This window comes from Argopecten irradians, chromosome 1 (assembly GCF_041381155.1).
Source record: "Argopecten irradians isolate NY chromosome 1, Ai_NY, whole genome shotgun sequence".
Taxonomy (NCBI): domain Eukaryota; kingdom Metazoa; phylum Mollusca; class Bivalvia; order Pectinida; family Pectinidae; genus Argopecten; species Argopecten irradians.
This window is the reverse complement of record NC_091134.1, coordinates 65,120,684-65,139,107: the sequence shown is the minus strand read 5'-3', so window position 1 is coordinate 65,139,107 and position 18,424 is coordinate 65,120,684. Positions and strand designations below refer to the sequence as shown.

Below are 18,424 nucleotides of genomic sequence, written 5' to 3'. Positions count from 1 at the left end.
AATCAGAAAAAATGTATATACATCGGTAAGCATAAACCAGAATTTGTTATACGATACAGTGGAAAACGATAGTTATCACACTTTTTATTTAAATGTTTTTATATATAGAAAGGATAATTTAACGTGATTTTTCAGTATGTTAATACTAAAGGTATTCATGTATATTTGCCATATACATGCTTTCTTTGATGGATAAATTCCATAAATGTCCAGTGTTTAGTCATGTAGTGTGATGCTGAAATATCAATGGCAGATAGGTGCAAAATACAAGCGAGAAATACCAGTTATGACTATTGGTTTATTCCAATATTTCAACAGAATGAAAAAGGTATTTATCCAACCGTAATCCAATGGTATTCTGGCCTGTAAATAATAAATAAATACTTACTTCAAAAATAAAACAGAAAAACAACTTTAAACAGCGAAGGTGATAGCTTTCAATAGCATGAATGTTAAGCACACTGTTCTTCGAATTAATGTTCTAACGTGACTTGCGCGGGGCATTATTTAACCTAAAATCTTTAAACAAGACGATATGACGCTAAGATTAGAAAAGAAAAGGTCACGAGTTTGGTCACCTCTTCTGTTCTTGCGTCCTGTCAACAAGAGAGACTAAGTTAACGAGGGCGTATTAAGGTACATTTTAGGTCCATACTTTTGAGAACCGCACCAATTTATATAACACTACACCGGAACCTGCGGATGTTGTTTCCGACACGCTACGAGATTCCACTTGGACATTTTTTCAATAGGTGAAAATTATTTGAATATGATTTCGAATGTTTAAAATCATCAAATATATCAAATATAAGCAATGAAGTGAAAAATTAGATGATATATCTTTTTGATACATTTTTGTGGTTCCTGTCGTAAATGGGAATGTAATTCAAACACTGGAAGTAACGTTCGTCGCAATAAATGATAAAAGGGACTCGTCCGGACTGGAAGCAGACATAAACCAGATTTCACATCACAAAAACATATAAACTTATGTGGAATGTTTTTTACGGCTTCAATAAAAAATGTCAAATATGACCCCTCTTACTGTAGCAGAGAAAAGAAATGGGGTAGGGTTGTGAGTTGCAAACTTCAAGCTTGCAAAACTGTGAAAATCTGATCAAGGACCGCATGTTTTTATATGATATTTCAAAAATATAATACCTTGTGTATATCATATACAAATATTGCATAAATTGGCATTTCCTTTTTTGCCTATTGATTGAATTTTATGGGCGAAAATATGCCCAAATATGATAATTACGTATAGAAATGGTCCTGGGAAATAACGAAAATTAGTTTGTAATTTGTTTTATAGTTAGAAATTAAGAGAAAAATTCAAAAGGTACAGAAAAAATATTTTTTATTATTCTTTCTAAATTCGGTCTGCAAATTTGCACAGATGGTATATTTCAAGCTTAAATATCTCAAAACGTAGTCCCAGAACACCCACTTTTCTTTACAGATTTAAAATCTGCATGAAAAATGCAAGAAAATAAGATTTGTTAGAAACAATTGACATGGGTTTTCCCAAACGTATGGAGCTACCTTAAAACAAATGCATGTATACAATAGCTTTCCTTAGGAAATGCTGCTAGAAAATTCACTTCAACGTTATTGCTAGTTTCATGTTTCCAACAAAATATATAAAGTAACCAGATGACACAGCACTGAGTGTTGTTAACGTGTGATTCAGGTATGATAACAGATGTAATACTATCTATTGAATAAGTACAGCCAAATTTGTCTTAGTCCGTTCCGTATAAAGAATATCTGTTTAAGACTTGTTAGGGTGGTACCCAATTACAAAAATGAGTCTTTTGTATAAGGACCACTTGCTCAAAAAGATATGTTATACTTTATCCCTCGAGTGGTCTTTAAGGACTGTTTTTTTTTAAAGAAACACATTTTTGGGCCTGTGATGCAAGTTGTATGTATTCAGTAACAAACTATATTGATAGCGTAACCAAAATGTTTAATTAGTAGGACATAAGCAAATGCAATATACTCCCTCTCTCAATGTAGATGATCAAGTAATGTTAGCTGTTGTGGAGATAAACCAACTCCAATTCAACATTTATTTAAGGACTTTTGACATTTTTTGCACTATTGATATCATTGACACAATCAGCCACTATGTTAGCAAATTGACATTTTTGGACATCTAATTTGTGGATATTTTTCTCAGTGTAGTTCTTGATATTTTGATAGATTAATTTCCTCTCGGAATTCATCGTGATTGTTTCTGGAGCATGACAAGTATGAAATATAGAGGACATTCAATTGTTTATTCTTGTAAAAACATGTCGTTAAATAATTACTTAGACTCGGTCTCACATACAGCGCCTTTTAATAACATACCGTTAACATACTTACTTAGGCTCACATACAGCGCCTTGTAAAACATACCGTTAACATACTTACTTAGGGCTCACATACAGCGCCTTGTAAAACATACCGTTAACATAAGTCCTTAGGCTCACATACAGCGCCTTGTAAAACATACCGTTAACATAAGTCCTTAGGCTCACATACAGCGCCTTGTAAAACATACCGTTAACATACTTACTTAGGCTCGGTCTCACATACAGCGCCTTGTAAAACATACCGTTAACATACTTACTTAGGCTCACATACAGCGCCTTGTAAAACATACCGTTAACATACTTACTTAGGCTCACATACAGCGCCTTGTAAAACATACCGTTAACATACTTACTTAGGCTTGGTCTCACATACAGCGCCTTGTAAAACATACCGTTAACATACTTACTTAGGCTCGGTCTCACATACAGCGCCTTGTAAAACATACCGTTAACATAAGTCCTTAGGCTCACATACAGCGCCTTGTAAAACATACCGTAACATATCTAGCGTTAACTTATACTTACTTTAGGCTCAACGGCTTGTAAAACATACCGTTAAATACAGCGCCTTGTAAAACATACCGTTAACATACTTACTTAGGCTCACATACAGCGCCTTGTAAAACATACCGTTAACATACTTACTTAGGCTCACATACAGCGCCTTGTAAAACATACCGTTAACATACTTACTTAGGCTCACATACAGCGCCTTGTAAAACATACCGTTAACATACTTACTTAGGCTCACATACAGCGCCTTGTAAAACATACCGTTAACATACTTACTCTTAGGCTCACATACAGCGCCTTGTAAAACATACCGTTAACATACTTACTTAGGCTCACATACAGCGCCTTGTAAAACATACCGTTAACATACTTACTTAGGCTCACATACAGCGCCTTGTAAAACATACCGTTAACATACTTACTTAGGCTCACATACAGCGCCTTGTAAAACATACCGTTAACATACTTACTTAGGCTCACATACAGCGCCTTGTAAAACATACCGTTAACATACTTACTTAGGCTCACATACAGCGCCTTGTAAAACATACCGTTAACATACTTACTTAGGCTCGGTCTCACATACAGCGCCTTGTAAAACATACCGTTAACATACTTACTTAGGCTCACATACAGCGCCTTGTAAAACATACCGTTAACATACTTACTTAGGCTCACATACAGCGCCTTGTAAAACATACCGTTAACATAATTACTTAGGCTCACATACAGCGCCTTGTAAAACATACCGTTAACATACTTACTTAGGCTCACATACAGCGCCTTGTAAAACATACCGTTAACATACTTACTTAGGCTCACATACAGCGCCTTGTAAAACATACCGTTAACATACTTACTTAGGCTCACATACAGCGCCTTGTAAAACATACCGTTAACATACTTACTTAGGGCTCACATACAGCGCCTTGTAAAACATACCGTTAACATACTTACTTAGGCTCACATACAGCGCCTTGTAAAACATACCGTTAACATACTTACTCGGGCTCACATACAACGCCTTGTAAAACATACCGTTAACATAAGTCCTTAGGCTCACATACAGCGCCTTGTAAAACATACCGTTAACATACTTACTTAGGCTCACATACAGCGCCTTGTAAAACATACCGTTAACATACTTACTTAGGCTCACATACAGCGCCTTGTAAAACATACGTTAACATACTTACTTAGGCTCGGTCTCACATACAGCGCCTTGTAAAACATACCGTTAACATACTTACTTAGGCTCACATACAGCGCCTTGTAAAACATACCGTTAACATACTTACTTAGGCTCACATACAGCGCCTTGTAAAACATACCGTTAACATACTTACTTAGGCTCACATACAGCGCCTTGTAAAACATACCGTTAACATACTTACTTAGGCTCACATACAGCGCCTTGTAAAACATACCGTTAACATACTTACTTAGGCTCACATACAGCGCCTTGTAAAACATACCGTTAACATACTTACTTAGGCTCACATACAGCGCCTTGTAAAACATACCGTTAACATACTTACTTAGGCTCACATACAACGCCTTGTAAAACATACCGTTAACATACTTACTTAGGCTCACATACAGCGCCTTGTAAAACATACCGTTAACATACTTACTTAGGCTCGGTCTCACATACAGCGCCTTGTAAAACATACCGTTAACATACTTACTTAGGCTCACATACAGCGCCTTGTAAAACATACCGTTAACATACTTACTTAGGCTCACATACAGCGCCTTGTAAAACATACCGTTAACATACTTACTTAGGCTCACATACAGCGCCTTGTAAAACATACCGTTAACATACTTACTTAGGCTTGGTCTCACATACAGCGCCTTGTAAAACATACCGTTAACATACTTACTTAGGCTCACATACAGCGCCTTGTAAAACATACCGTTAACATACTTACTTAGGCTCACATACAGCGCCTTGTAAAACATACCGTTAACATACTTACTTAGGCTCGGTCTCACATACAGCGCCTTGTAAAACATACCGTTAACATACTTACTTAGGCTCACATACAGCGCCTTGTAAAACATACCGTTAACATACTTACTTAGGCTTGGTCTCACATACAGCGCCTTGTAAAACATACCGTTAACATACTTACTTAGGCTCACATACAGCGCCTTGTAAAACATACCGTTAACATACTTACTTAGGCTCACATACAGCGCCTTGTAAAACATACCGTTAACATACTTACTTTAGGCTCACATACAGCGCCTTGTAAAACATACCGTTAACATACTTACTAGGCTCACATACAGCGCCTTGTAAAAACATACAGCGCCTTGTAAAACATACCGTTAACATACTTACTTAGGCTCACATACAGCGCCTTGTAAAACATACCGTTAACATACTTACTTAGGCTCACATACAGCGCCTTGTAAAACATACCGTTAACATACTTACTTAGGCTCACATACAACGCCTTGTAAAACATACCGTTAACATAAGTCCTTAGGCTCACATACAGCGCCTTGTAAAACATACCGTTAACATACTTACTTAGGCTCACATACAGCGCCTTGTAAAACATACCGTTAACATACTTACTTTAGGCTCACATACAGCGCCTTGTAAAACATACCGTTAACATACTTACTTAGGCTCGGTCTCACATACAGCGCCTTGTAAAACATACCGTTAACATACTTACTTAGGCTCGGTCTCACATACAGCGCCTTGTAAAACATACCGTTAACATACTTACTTAGGCTCACATACAGCGCCTTGTAAAACATACCGTTAACATACTTACTTAGGCTCACATACAGCGCCTTGTAAAACATACCGTTAACATAAGTCCTTAGGCTCACATACAGCGCCTTGTAAAACATACCGTTAACATACTTACTTAGGCTCACATACAGCGCCTTGTAAAACATACCGTTAACATACTTACTTAGGCTTGGTCTCACATACAGCGCCTTGTAAAACATACCGTTAACATAAGTCCTTAGGCTCACATACAGCGCCTTGTAAAACATACCGTTAACATACGTCTTTAGGCTCAAATAAAGCGCCTTGTAAAACATACCGTTAACATACTTACTTAGGCTCACATACAGCGCCTTGTAAAACATACCGTTAACATACTTACTTAGCTTAGGCTCGGTCTCACATACAGCGCCTTGTAAAACATACCGTTAACATACTTACTTAGGCTTGGTCTCACATACAGCGCCTTGTAAAACATACCGTTAACATACTTACTTAGGCTTGGTCTCACATACAGCGCCTTGTAAAACATACCGTTAACATAAGTCCTTAGGCTCACATACAGCGCCTTGTAAAACATACCGTTAACATACGTTCTCGGGCTCACATACAACGCCTTGTAAAACATACCGTTAACATAAGTCCTTAGGCTCACATACAGCGCCTTGTAGAACATACCGTTAACATACTTACTCGGGCTCACATACAGCGCCTTGTAGAACATACCGTTAACATACTTACTCGGGTCTCACATACAGCGCCTTGTAAAACATACCGTTAACATACTTACTTAGGCTCAAATACAGCGCCTTGTAAAACATACCGTTAACATACTTACTTAGGCTTCACATACACGCCTTGTAAAACATACCGTTAACATACTTACTTAGGGTCTCACATACAGCGCCTTGTAAAACATACCGTTAACATACTTACTTAGGCTCACATACAGCGCCTTGTAAAACATACCGTTAACATACTTACTTAGGCTCACATACAGCGCCTTGTAAAACATACCGTTAACATACTTACTTAGGCTTGGTCTCACATACAGCGACTTGTAAAACATACCGTTAACATACTTACTTAGGCTCGGTCTCACATACAGCGACTTGTAAAACATACCGTTAACATACTTACTAGGCTAGTCTCACATACAGCGCCTTGTAAAACATACCGTTAACATACTTCCTTAGGCTCACATACAGCGCCTTGTAAAACATACCGTTAACATACTTACTTAGGCTCACATACAGCGCCTTGTAAAACATACCGTTAACATACTTACTTAGGCTCGGTCTCACATACAGCGCCTTGTAAAACATACCGTTAACATACTTACTTAGGCTCACATACAGCGCCTTGTAAAACATACCGTTAACATACTTACTTAGGCTCGGTCTCACATACAGCGCCTTGTAAAACATACCGTTAACATACTTACTTAGGCTCACATACAGCGCCTTGTAAAACATACCGTTAACATACTTACTTAGGCTCACATACAGCGCCTTGTAAAACATACCGTTAACATACTTACTTAGGCTCACATACAGCGCCTTGTAAAACATACCGTTAACATACTTACTTGGGCTTGGTCTCACATACAGCGCCTTGTAAAACATACCGTTAACATACTTACTTAGGCTCACATACAGCGCCTTGTAAAACATACCGTTAACATACTTACTTAGGCTTGGTCTCACATACAGCGCCTTGTAAAACATACCGTTAACATACTTACTTAGGCTTGGTCTCACATACAGCGCCTTGTAAAACATACCGTTAACATACTTACTTAGGCTCGGTCTCACATACAGCGACTTGTAAAACATACCGTTAACATACTTACTTAGGCTCACATACAGCGCCTTGTAAAACATACCGTTAACATACTTACTTAGGCTTGGTCTCACATACAGCGCCTTGTAAAACATACCGTTAACATACTTACTTAGGCTCACATACAGCGCCTTGTAAAACATACCGTTAACATACTTACTTAGGCTCGGTCTCACATACAGCGCCTTGTAAAACATACCGTTAACATACTTACTTAGGCTCACATACAGCGCCTTGTAAAACATACCGTTAACATACTTACTTAGGCTCACATACAGCGCCTTGTAAAACATACCGTTAACATACTTCTTTAGGCTCACATACAGCGCCTTGTAAAACATACCGTTAACATACTTACTTAGGCTCACATAACACGCCTTGTAAAACATACCGTTAACATACTTACTTAGGCCGGTACACATACAGCGCGCTTGTAAAACATACCGTTAACATACTTACTTAGGCTCACATACAGCGCCTTGTAAAACATACCGTTAACATACTTACTTAGGCTCACATACAGCGCCTTGTAAAACATACCGTTAACATACTTACTTAGGCTCGGTCTCACATACAGCGCCTTGTAAAAACATACCGTTAACATACTTACTTAGGCTCACATACAGCGCCTTTTAATAACATACCGTTAACATACGACTTTAGGCTCACATACAACGCCTTGTAAAACATACCGTTAACATACTTACTTAGGCTCGGTCTCACATACAGCGCCTTGTAAAACATACCGTTAACATACTTACTTGGGCTTGGTCTCACATACAGCGCCTTTTAATAACATACCGTTAACATAAGTCCTTAGGCTCACATACAACGCCTTGTAAAACATACCGTTAACATAAGTCCTTAGGCTCACATACAACGCCTTGTAAAACATACCGTTAACATAATTACTTAGACTCGGTCTCACATACAGCGCCTTTTAATAACATACCGTTAACATACTTACTTAGGCTCACATACAAAGCCTTGTAAAACATACCGTTAACATAAGTCCTTAGGCTCACATACAGCGCCTTGTAAAACATACCGTTAACATACTTACTTAGGCTCACATACAGCGCCTTGTAAAACATACCGTTAACATACTTACTTAGGCTCACATACAGCGCCTTGTAAAACATACCGTTAACATAAGTCCTTAGGCTCACATACAGCGCCTTGTAAAACATACCGTTAACATACTTACTTAGGCTCGGTCTCACATACAGCGCCTTGTAAAACATACCGTTAACATAAGTCCTTAGGCTCACATACAGCGCCTTGTAAAACATACCGTTAACATACTTACTTGGGCTTGGTCTCACATACAGCGCCTTGTAAAACCAAACAATAATTGTCGTTCCAGTGCGTGCGAAGATTCAGTTCCAGGCAATGCTCGTTATCATGCGAATTATCAGGCACGCCTCGATTCCAGGCACAGTAAGAATGACCCGTCCCACATGGTCCCATATGGACAGGCGAATTATCTTCTATCCAAATCCATGTCTTATTGTTGTTCATGTTAGTACCACCTACCCAGAACGAGGCATCTGCAAAACAAGTAGCTGCTATAATATGAAGTCCTTAAGGGGGCACTGGAGATGCTCGTTTATAATCTCAGATCACAGATTACTAATCGAGACTTCGGATACAAATGTCCCCAGTAACCCCTCAAGGTCACTTCTTATTGTATAGATTTTGAAAACAAGTTCACAAGTTCAGGATGAAAACGGTTCAGTAAAATAGTGGTTTTTTTTTCATTATTGGAATTCTATGTTAAGATTCTCTTAACGTAAATCAATCTCTCCCAGGTTGCATTGCGGTCCCCACATTTGACCTCTGTAATTGGCACACGCGGATTTCAAAATTAAGTTCCCTTTTGTGCCTTTAAACGACTGGTTCTAGATTTGACAAAATAAAAATGGATCATTCAATACCAAACTAAACATTTATGAAGCTTATTTTGCGGATACATTAGATTGACTTGTTAATAAATAGTAACAATTCGCATACGATGTCCGCCGTTTCATAGACTATCTCTGTGACGTATTAAACAATTGCCATGGCGACATATTGTTAGTTATACAGTTTGTTAGTGACCTAATACGGAAAAATATTGGGTCTAGAATAAAATTGTATCGAGCGAGGCGAAGCCGAGCCTGATACATGTTTATTTTAGACCCAAAATTTTTCCGTATTAGGTCACTAGCAAACTGTGTAACGAATTTATCCCGTAGAAGACCCTTTCAATGAGGTTACTGCCAAATGCATTATGTATAGAAACCAAAACGACTCAAAACTTAAACAATTTTTACCCCATTGAACACTCGAACGCGTTGTCATGGTCCATTTTTGTTAAATAATCCTAAATTAGTGTTGCCGATTTCGGTTTACTTTGAAAGTGGTCATCAGCGCTATCTTTCAAACATTATGTCTCTATCTCTTTTGAGTGCCGTCGTCGCGAAGCGTTACTTCACCGCCATCTTGTTGCTAATGACGTTAGGGGCAAAGAACTACAACTCTATCGTCCTGATACGATTTCTACTAACCTTATTATACGACTGAATCTTGGATATCACGTGACGTCAATTAGCATTTTAACCAATAGGAATACAAGATTTTTGTCTGAGGCGGGATAATATATGATCTGAGGCAAATACACAACCAGTCAGTAGCCCGTTGACAGAGGTGAATGTGGGGACTGCATTGAACCCTGGGAGAGTACATGCTAAAACTACTAGTGTTCCTGGAGGAATACCAGAGATCTAAGTTATTAATCCGAGGTTATGGTTGACCGATTCTTCATAATTACTAGTCCATAACCTCAATTATAAATGTGTGGCATTATCATCCTCATCATCATAACCACCACCACAATCTCCAGCACTACTACTGACATTCACACAGACAAATGAGGACATACTTCGTTTATGCACTTCCGCCTCCAAGTATTTATCCTCTCTTTCGTCGTTTATTGTGGCCAAATGTGCACCAAGTTGGACACAGTGTTGCTGGAAGGAACAGTAATAAAGTAAGAGCATTTCTACCACAATAGGTGGTGTTATTCATTTCTGGGGACATTAAATAAACACTGAAGCTGTTGATGAACAATTTGTTTATACCACACGTAGTATAAACTCTTTTATACCACACGTGGTATAAACTCTGTACGCATTTTGATTGGCTGACACGGTGAACTTTGACCGAACTACTTATTTCTCAGTGTCACGTCATCATTGTCAACGTCATCAATAATCAAATGACGTCATTCTATGTTGTGATCGTCGATTGACGTCCAAAACTGTTGTTGGAAAGCGTATACGTCATGGTCGTTGTGTCAAAATACGTGACGATTTCATACATGTTAAATTGACCTTAAGTACTAATAATACATCTTGATGGACGAGAATTTTACTGATGAGTTTCGGTAGATTTAACGTGTATGCAACGAACTTTGTCGTGATGGTAATAGCTTGATGATTATCTGACTGGAAATAGACGATGCCGTGTCGTGCGAATGCTTTTACATGTATACATGTATAGTTCGATATTGAGTTTTATTTTCTGGAAGCAACTATGAAGATTTGAACTCAATAAGACGTTTAATGAGTATTATTTAATCCTAAAGATGTTCCCAATTAGAAGAATGTGATATCGATGGATTCTTTATCAAATGATGACTTTTGAATACTAATTAGTGTCTTTTTGCTGATGAAAATATTACTACACCTTATTTGCATATTTCGATAAATACACATTACCATATCCCTGACTTGTTTCTATCGGCTAAAAACGAATATGATTGCGATAGAAACAGGTCACACTACTCGTGGTTGTTAAATAATGAATTTATTCCACGCTCGTAAGTTATTTTTTAAAAGTAACAAAAGACACTAGCTAAAGCTCATGTCTTTTCTAACTTTAAAAAAATAACTCACTCGTGTAACCTCTACATCTACTACGTGTCTCTTATAATAAACGATTATTCAGAGATTATTTCTGATGGAGACTAACATCTAAATCTTAGGAATCAGTTGATAAACTGGATATATACAGTATATATTGGCATAGAAGTTCTTTGAAATGTAGTTTGTTTTAGGTATGTGATAAAAAGTATCTCAAATTTGTGCAAAATTTAAAACGTCTAAAATCTCATGAACACGAATTCAAGATGTTACATTATGTATTTGCAATGAAGCGTTACTCAACATTTGAACTTTGTTGATTCGATTGTATGACTATTGACACCTGTTTAATCTCCAGTATTGTTTTTGTCCGCCAAGTAGCGCACTATAAATACTTATTTAAACACTCTAAGAGTTGTCCACGGTCATATCTAGCTTTATTTTAACAATGTTGGTCAAGTAGGTACTTGTTTTCTTTTAGTTCCGAATGGAATATTAAACGGCGATTTTATACCCACCAAAAATAAACGACCAAGTTGATTTTGGTTTACTAGAGTAGTACAATTAGTTTACTATCATAGATGTGTTCCACGTTTTTGGAACATATAGAATTAGACGAAATTGATAGCAAGGTACACTTTTGTCATGTAGTACATTTCAGGTCAAATTAAAAAAAACAACTCGAATTCCAACAAATTGCATAATTTCTAACATTCCTAGCGTATACTAAATGCAATATCAAACCATAACAGATATTTGGGGGAATCTACATAATTATTATGTTGTATTAGTCAATGTAATACAAATGTCGCTTCATCATGGTTTTTTTTACGTGTGGAGGCGAAGAGATTTCTATGACAATCTTGGTGCAAAAAAAATCCAAACCTGTCCAAATCATTTAAGCAACATTTTATTTCATAACAGAATACCTTCCCAACTTAATTTCCATCTTTGAGGAGATAAGTGAATCAGGTTTGATTTAAAATCGATAACGAATTCAGCGTATAATTCTTCATTCCTCGTTGTAAATAATTGTAGCTAAGATGCTTATTACAATAAGTTAAATATTTTTTTTCATAATTTTCTGTTTTTCTACTATCCTGGGAGACATTGATATATTTCTAATTTTAAAAAGCAACAAGGTTAAAATAACTAGTGCATGTATCTTTACCTTTAATGAGAATTCCAAGCTAAAGTGTTTACCATATGTATTTTAATTACTTCGTAACTAAGAAAACAAACCAAAAGTAGGTTAATTACTTTTCTATGTTAGTAGAATGACTAGTATGATATTATTGTATCTTACCATATGCTCCGTCCAGGTCTCGTGGTTAGTGACGAAGAGATGGCAAGTGTCTTGATGGCGTCTCCAACCCTGAGGACACTGTACATATCCCGCTGCTGTAAGCAAACGTGCAAATACTACTATATTGCTTTGTACAAAATTAATGTAATGATGATTATGATAGCTGCATTATAAGACTGAAAGTGATCTAGCCTTCCCAGTGTAGGTAAAGTATAACAACATACCAAAGGGTTATAAGACTACCACATACTTAAACATTCACAGTGTACGATTTTGTAAGTAGTTCAACTATTATAGGTAATCAATGAAAAGTTAGTAATGCTAATTCTGATGATATTAAAATTCTAAATAGATTAAACGGATAAATAGCAATGAAGAAAAATCATATTTTTTTCTATGATTTGTTTGGAAGAACCCGTCACTATTTTACATTCATTATAATGTTTTTTCGAGGCTGATACGATCAAATCTAAGGAAAGGTACAGTGAAAACAGCCTTTGTGTAGTTTAATCCTTATTATCAAATGGAACCGACTAATGCTAACGATCTGGCAGAGATAAAGAAAACATTACTGTTGTTTAAGATGCATTGATTGTTCAGCTTATAGCTATATGAAATTGACATACTGTGTCTTACCATAAGAAAATGTATTACCTTTTGTTTCACTCCATGCCGTAGTAAACATTAAAAGCAGCAACACAATACGAAGCGTCGCCATGTTTTAAGTTCGGGTTATCGAGGACGGGATCCTTATATGTAATCTCTGTAGATAAGATATGCTAGGAACATACGATAGCATGCTCTTGTTCTCTGGACATGTTTTATTCTAGTACATGTACCAAATCACCTTTAAAGGTGTATATTGTATCGATTTACAAATCGAAATACAATCATAACGTTACACTCTTTGACGAGGAAGGATGTTAAGGGACTTCTATGTCATAAAATGTGTTATTATCTCCATTTCGATAACGTAGTTGAACTATATTTGATAGAAATATTATTCATGTCCTTGAATTTACATAAGAGCTAATACAAATTTGGGCGAAATAGTAAATATAACCTGTCCGTCTAAGAATCGCCCCTTATCAAGAAAATATTCTAACGATTTTGATGTTTCTGACTAGTAAAATCCCAAAGAAGAGCAAGTATGTTTACTTATTGTCTCGTGTGACGAGGACGTTATAATGGTAATAACCATAGTACATTTGTACATAAACAGTTGATTACATTTTGAACCAATCATCAAGTTAACCTTATCAGATTTGTAGGACACGTGAAGATTAAATATGTCTAACCAATAATTTGGGGGCTATATAGTTTTAATTAAGTTACTCAATATATGTACACAAATATAGATGTTGTAAACAGGAAAACACTGACCAATAATTCAGGTTTTTTGTCATAACGTTAATGTATTTTGAGAAGATAAGATCACTGTGGCCTTTTTTACCAAATGGTTATGTTTTCATACTGCTATAGTTTCAAAAATTCTATTGCACTAAACTAAAACATGAAGGTGCTAAGAAACTTAAATATTTATTGAAAAAAAAAGATGAAAACAAAAAGTTATTCTGCACTTGATTCCTTAAACATTCAAAATGGTCTCCGACCTGACCTTAAACTCTTATCAAATTCTAATCTTAATATAAATGTGCACTAGAGTTAACCTCTTCCCATTCCTAAATATTTAAGGATTAACTTGAATAGATTTTTTATGTTATGGAGATATAACACAAAAATCTGAGTGTACTCTAAATAAACCGCGAAGCGGTTTCTGATGAGAGTACACTCAGATTTTTGTGTTATATCTCCATAACATAAAAAATCTATTCAAATTAATCCTTATAATTCAATTTACTAAAGATAATCTCTTCAACATTTAAAATTCATTTTGGGACTCTTTTGTCTATGAAATTATTATGCCGTCATCTCAGCCAATCAGAAGCGACGTTACAAACGGCGACGCCTTTTTTCCTTTATGGGTTGATAAAGTAAATTGTTAAGCCAATGGAAATGCTCGTAACAAGCAAAAAAATATACAAGTACAGCCAAACCACTTAAAATATATAAGTACAGCCAAACAACTTAACTATATATGTACAGCCAAACCACTTAACTATATAAGTACAGCCAAACCACTAAAAACATATAAGTACAGCCAAACCACTTAACTATATAAGTACAGCCAAACCACTTAAAATATATACGTACAGCTACATCACTTAAAATATATAAGTACAGCCAAACCACTTAAAATATATAAGTACAGCCAAACCACTTAAAATATATAAGTACAGCCAAACCACTTAACTATATAAGTACAGCCAAACCACTCAAAATATATAAGTACAGCCAAACCACTTAATATATTTAAGTACAGCCAAACCACTTAACTATATATAAGTACAGCCAAACCACTTAAAATATTTAAGTACAGCCAAACCACTTAAAATATATAAGTACAGCCAAACCACTTAAAATATATAAGTACAGCCAAACCACTTAACTATATAAGTACAGCCAAACCACTTGAAATATATACGTACAGCTATATCACTTAAAATATATAAGTACAGCCAAACCACTTAAAATATATAAGTACAGCCAAACCTCTTAAAATATATAAGTACAGCCAAACAACTTAACTATATAAGTACAGCCAAACCACTTAAAATATATAAGTACAGCCAAACCACTTAAAATATATAAGTACAGCCAAACCACTTAAAATATATAGGTACAGCCAAACCACTTAAAATATATAAGTACAGCCAAACCACTTAACTATATAAGTACAGCCAAACCGCTTAACTATATAAGTACAGCCAAACCACTAAAAACATATAAGTACAACCAAACCACTTAAAATATATAAGTACAGCCAAACCACTTAAAATATATAAGTACAGCCAAACCACTTAAAATATATAAGTACAGCCAAACCACTTAAAATATATAAGTACAGCCAAACCACTTAAAATATATAAGTACAGCCAGACCACTTAAAATATATAAGTACAGCCAAACCACTTAAACTATATAAGTACAGCCAAACCACTTAACTATATAAGTACAGCCAAACCACTTAAAATATATACGTACAGCTACATCACTTAAAATATATAAGTACAGACAAACCACTTAAGATATATAAGTACAGCCAAACCACTTACAATATATAAGTACAGCCAAACAACTTAACTATATAAGTACAGCCAAACCGCTTAACTATATAAGTACAGCCAAACCACTGAAAACATATAAGCACAGCCAAACCACTTAAAATATATAAGTACAGCCAAACCACTTAACTATATATAAGTACAGCCAAACCACTTAAAATGTTTAAGTACAGCCAAACCACTTAAAATATATAAGTACAGCCAAACCACTTTAAATATATAAGTACAGCCAAACCACTTAACTATATAAGTACAGCAAAACCACTTAAAATATATAAGTTCAGCCAAACCACTTAACTATATAAGTACAGCAAAACCACTTAAAATATATAAGTACAGCCAAACCACTTAACTATATAAGTACAGCAAAACCACTTAAAATATATAAGTACAGCCAAACCACTTAACTATATAAGTACAGCCAAACCACTTAAAATATATAAGTACAGCCAAACCACTTAAAATACCTTGAATCACCAAAATTCGTAGAATTAAAAAATAGTTTTTGTTCACTTTAACAGAGATCATTCGTGCATTGGATATATTAACTAAAGTCACATGGCGAAGATTATTAACTAAGGCAGAGACTAAATTTAATCAGAGAAACTGCTGCAATTGGACGTGTAAATATATAATATATATTTCACAATGGCTACATAGTAAAATTAATTTACTTTCACGTATGTCATTTTGTTTATTAAGAACATACATATATATTTCTAAAAGGCATTAGTCAAAAGAACGTCTCGGTTTGCATGTTCTAGTACATAGTACTTTGTCCATTAAGAGATAACCATATGTTCTGTTCGTGAATTCAATGTTTGATGTCATCTAGGATGTCAGTACGCATGCTACAAAAATGTTCAGGGTTTGCAGTGGGACAACATTTCATTTGGTCGTAATAAATGTGTCTTTCTTTATTCTGATAATGATTTATGAACAGTTTGTGTTTATCTATGAGTTGTGAATCAAGTGTGTTGAGCTACTTAGAGGTAGTGCACCACAGAGAAATAGTAGGTTTTAGCTATTAAAAACAGAGCAGACAAATAAATATTATTCTGCAGGGTGTACGCAGTGAGATGTCAGTTCAATGTATATGTAGACCAAGGTAGTCGCGGGAAAAATGACCACTGGTCATCACTTCAAATAATTACCAGCAAAAGTCACTTACTTTACGCTATTACCGTCATTGAAACATTTAAGCTTTTTCTTAAAAAACTAAATCCTTTACTATTATCGCAATAATGATGCTACTATAAAATCAAAATATTCTACATTTATCATTTAGGTTTTTTTTCTTATTGAACCATGAATGAAATATTTATACTTTGTGTTTCGTACATGTGAAATGTAAAAATGTTGAGAGTAATTGCTATATAATAATGTCTGAATGTTATGTACATATACTTGTCTATCCTGTCATGCCTATACATTTGAATTTGTTTATCCCTCATGTTACACATTATAATGTGTCTGGGTGTAAAATAAAATCGTTGAATCGTTGAATTTTATTTTACTTCAGAAGAAAAGTATTTCAAATATTAATTGCATCCCTATGGCATAATCCTTACTATTGAGGTGCTGATTGCACAGACAACAAAAGCAAAACTAAATGTTTTATGTGGTTTTTTTTTGTGTGTGTGTGTTAATTATACACTGTACACGATTAAATATCTATTAGGATTGTCTAAGCTCTGACGGCGATGGAGCATTTTAACTTCTATAGTTCCAATTGATAGTAGTATTCTGACAGTTAATCATAAAGAGTTTTTGAAAATATATTACTTTTAACACTACAGATGTCCGATGTTCTCTTATTTGTCTTTGCATAAGCTATATTCTATACAATATTATAAGTAAGAGTGTAATGACGTAATACCACGACGGGTGCAATGTTAACTGTTTCCATTATGACACAGTGATATGCGTTCTTGTTTTATTACGTCACACTCTGCTATGATTGGGTATTATAATACTGATGCAGCGATTTGTTAGTGTGCATTACGATAACTCTCCAAAAGTATAAGCACGACAGAGTTATCTACAATAACCACGTGCCGGCGTCACCGTTGATCAAATAATAAGACATTTTATCAGTGGTTTCGTTATAAAACAGTTTTACCAGAGGTTTCGTTATAGTAACATACAATAAGACAGTTTTACCAGTGGTTTCGTTATAGTAATAAAAATAAGACAGTTTTACCAGTGGTTTCGTTATAGTAATAAAAAATAAGACAGTTTTACCAGTGGTTTCGTTATAGTAATAAAAAATAAGACAGTTTTACCAGTGGTTTCGTTATAGTAATAAAAAATAAGACAGTTTTACCAGTGGTTTCGTTATAGTAATAAAAAATAAGACAGTTTTACCAGTGGTTTCGTTATAGTAATAAAAAATAAGACAGTTTTACCAGTGGTTTCGTTATAGTAATAAAAAATAAGACAGTTTTACCAGTGGTTTCGTTATAGTAATAAAAAATAAGACAGTTTTACCAATGGTTTCGTTATAGTAACAAAATAATAAAAGAGTTTTATCAGTGGTTTCTTTATTACAGTAA

At 35.3% G+C, this 18,424-nt stretch overlaps 1 protein-coding gene across 2 annotated transcripts; it reads right to left on the bottom strand.

Annotated features, from left to right (window-relative positions):
- Positions 1 to 284: 284 nt before the first annotated feature.
- Positions 285 to 13,494, bottom strand: LOC138305550 (perlucin-like protein). 2 transcript variants are annotated; one of them, XM_069245844.1, is made up of 5 exons: positions 13,339 to 13,494; positions 12,685 to 12,779; positions 10,397 to 10,484; positions 8,783 to 9,023; positions 285 to 363 (listed from the first exon to the last, which is right to left on the bottom strand). In XM_069245844.1, exons 1-5 carry the CDS (start codon positions 13,400 to 13,402, stop codon positions 333 to 335), a joined length of 519 nt encoding a protein of 172 aa, XP_069101945.1. In that variant the 5' UTR covers positions 13,403 to 13,494; the 3' UTR covers positions 285 to 332. The 2 variants fall into 2 exon arrangements, with proteins under 2 accessions (XP_069101945.1, XP_069101936.1); XM_069245835.1 differs by having other exon boundaries at positions 13,321 to 13,417.
- Positions 13,495 to 18,424: the final 4,930 nt, after the last annotated feature.

Coding starts and splice junctions, on each gene's coding strand:
- LOC138305550 (XM_069245835.1), bottom strand. CDS start 13,402: ATGGCGACGCTTCGTATTGTGTTGCTGCTTTTAATGTTTACTACGGCA. Junction 10,485..12,684: donor AGACCTGGACGGAGCATATG/GTAAGATACAAT, acceptor TGTTCCTTCCAG/CAACACTGTGTCCAACTTGG. Junction 9,024..10,396: donor GGCGGAAGTGCATAAACGAA/GTATGTCCTCAT, acceptor CTTGTTTTGCAG/ATGCCTCGTTCTGGGTAGGT.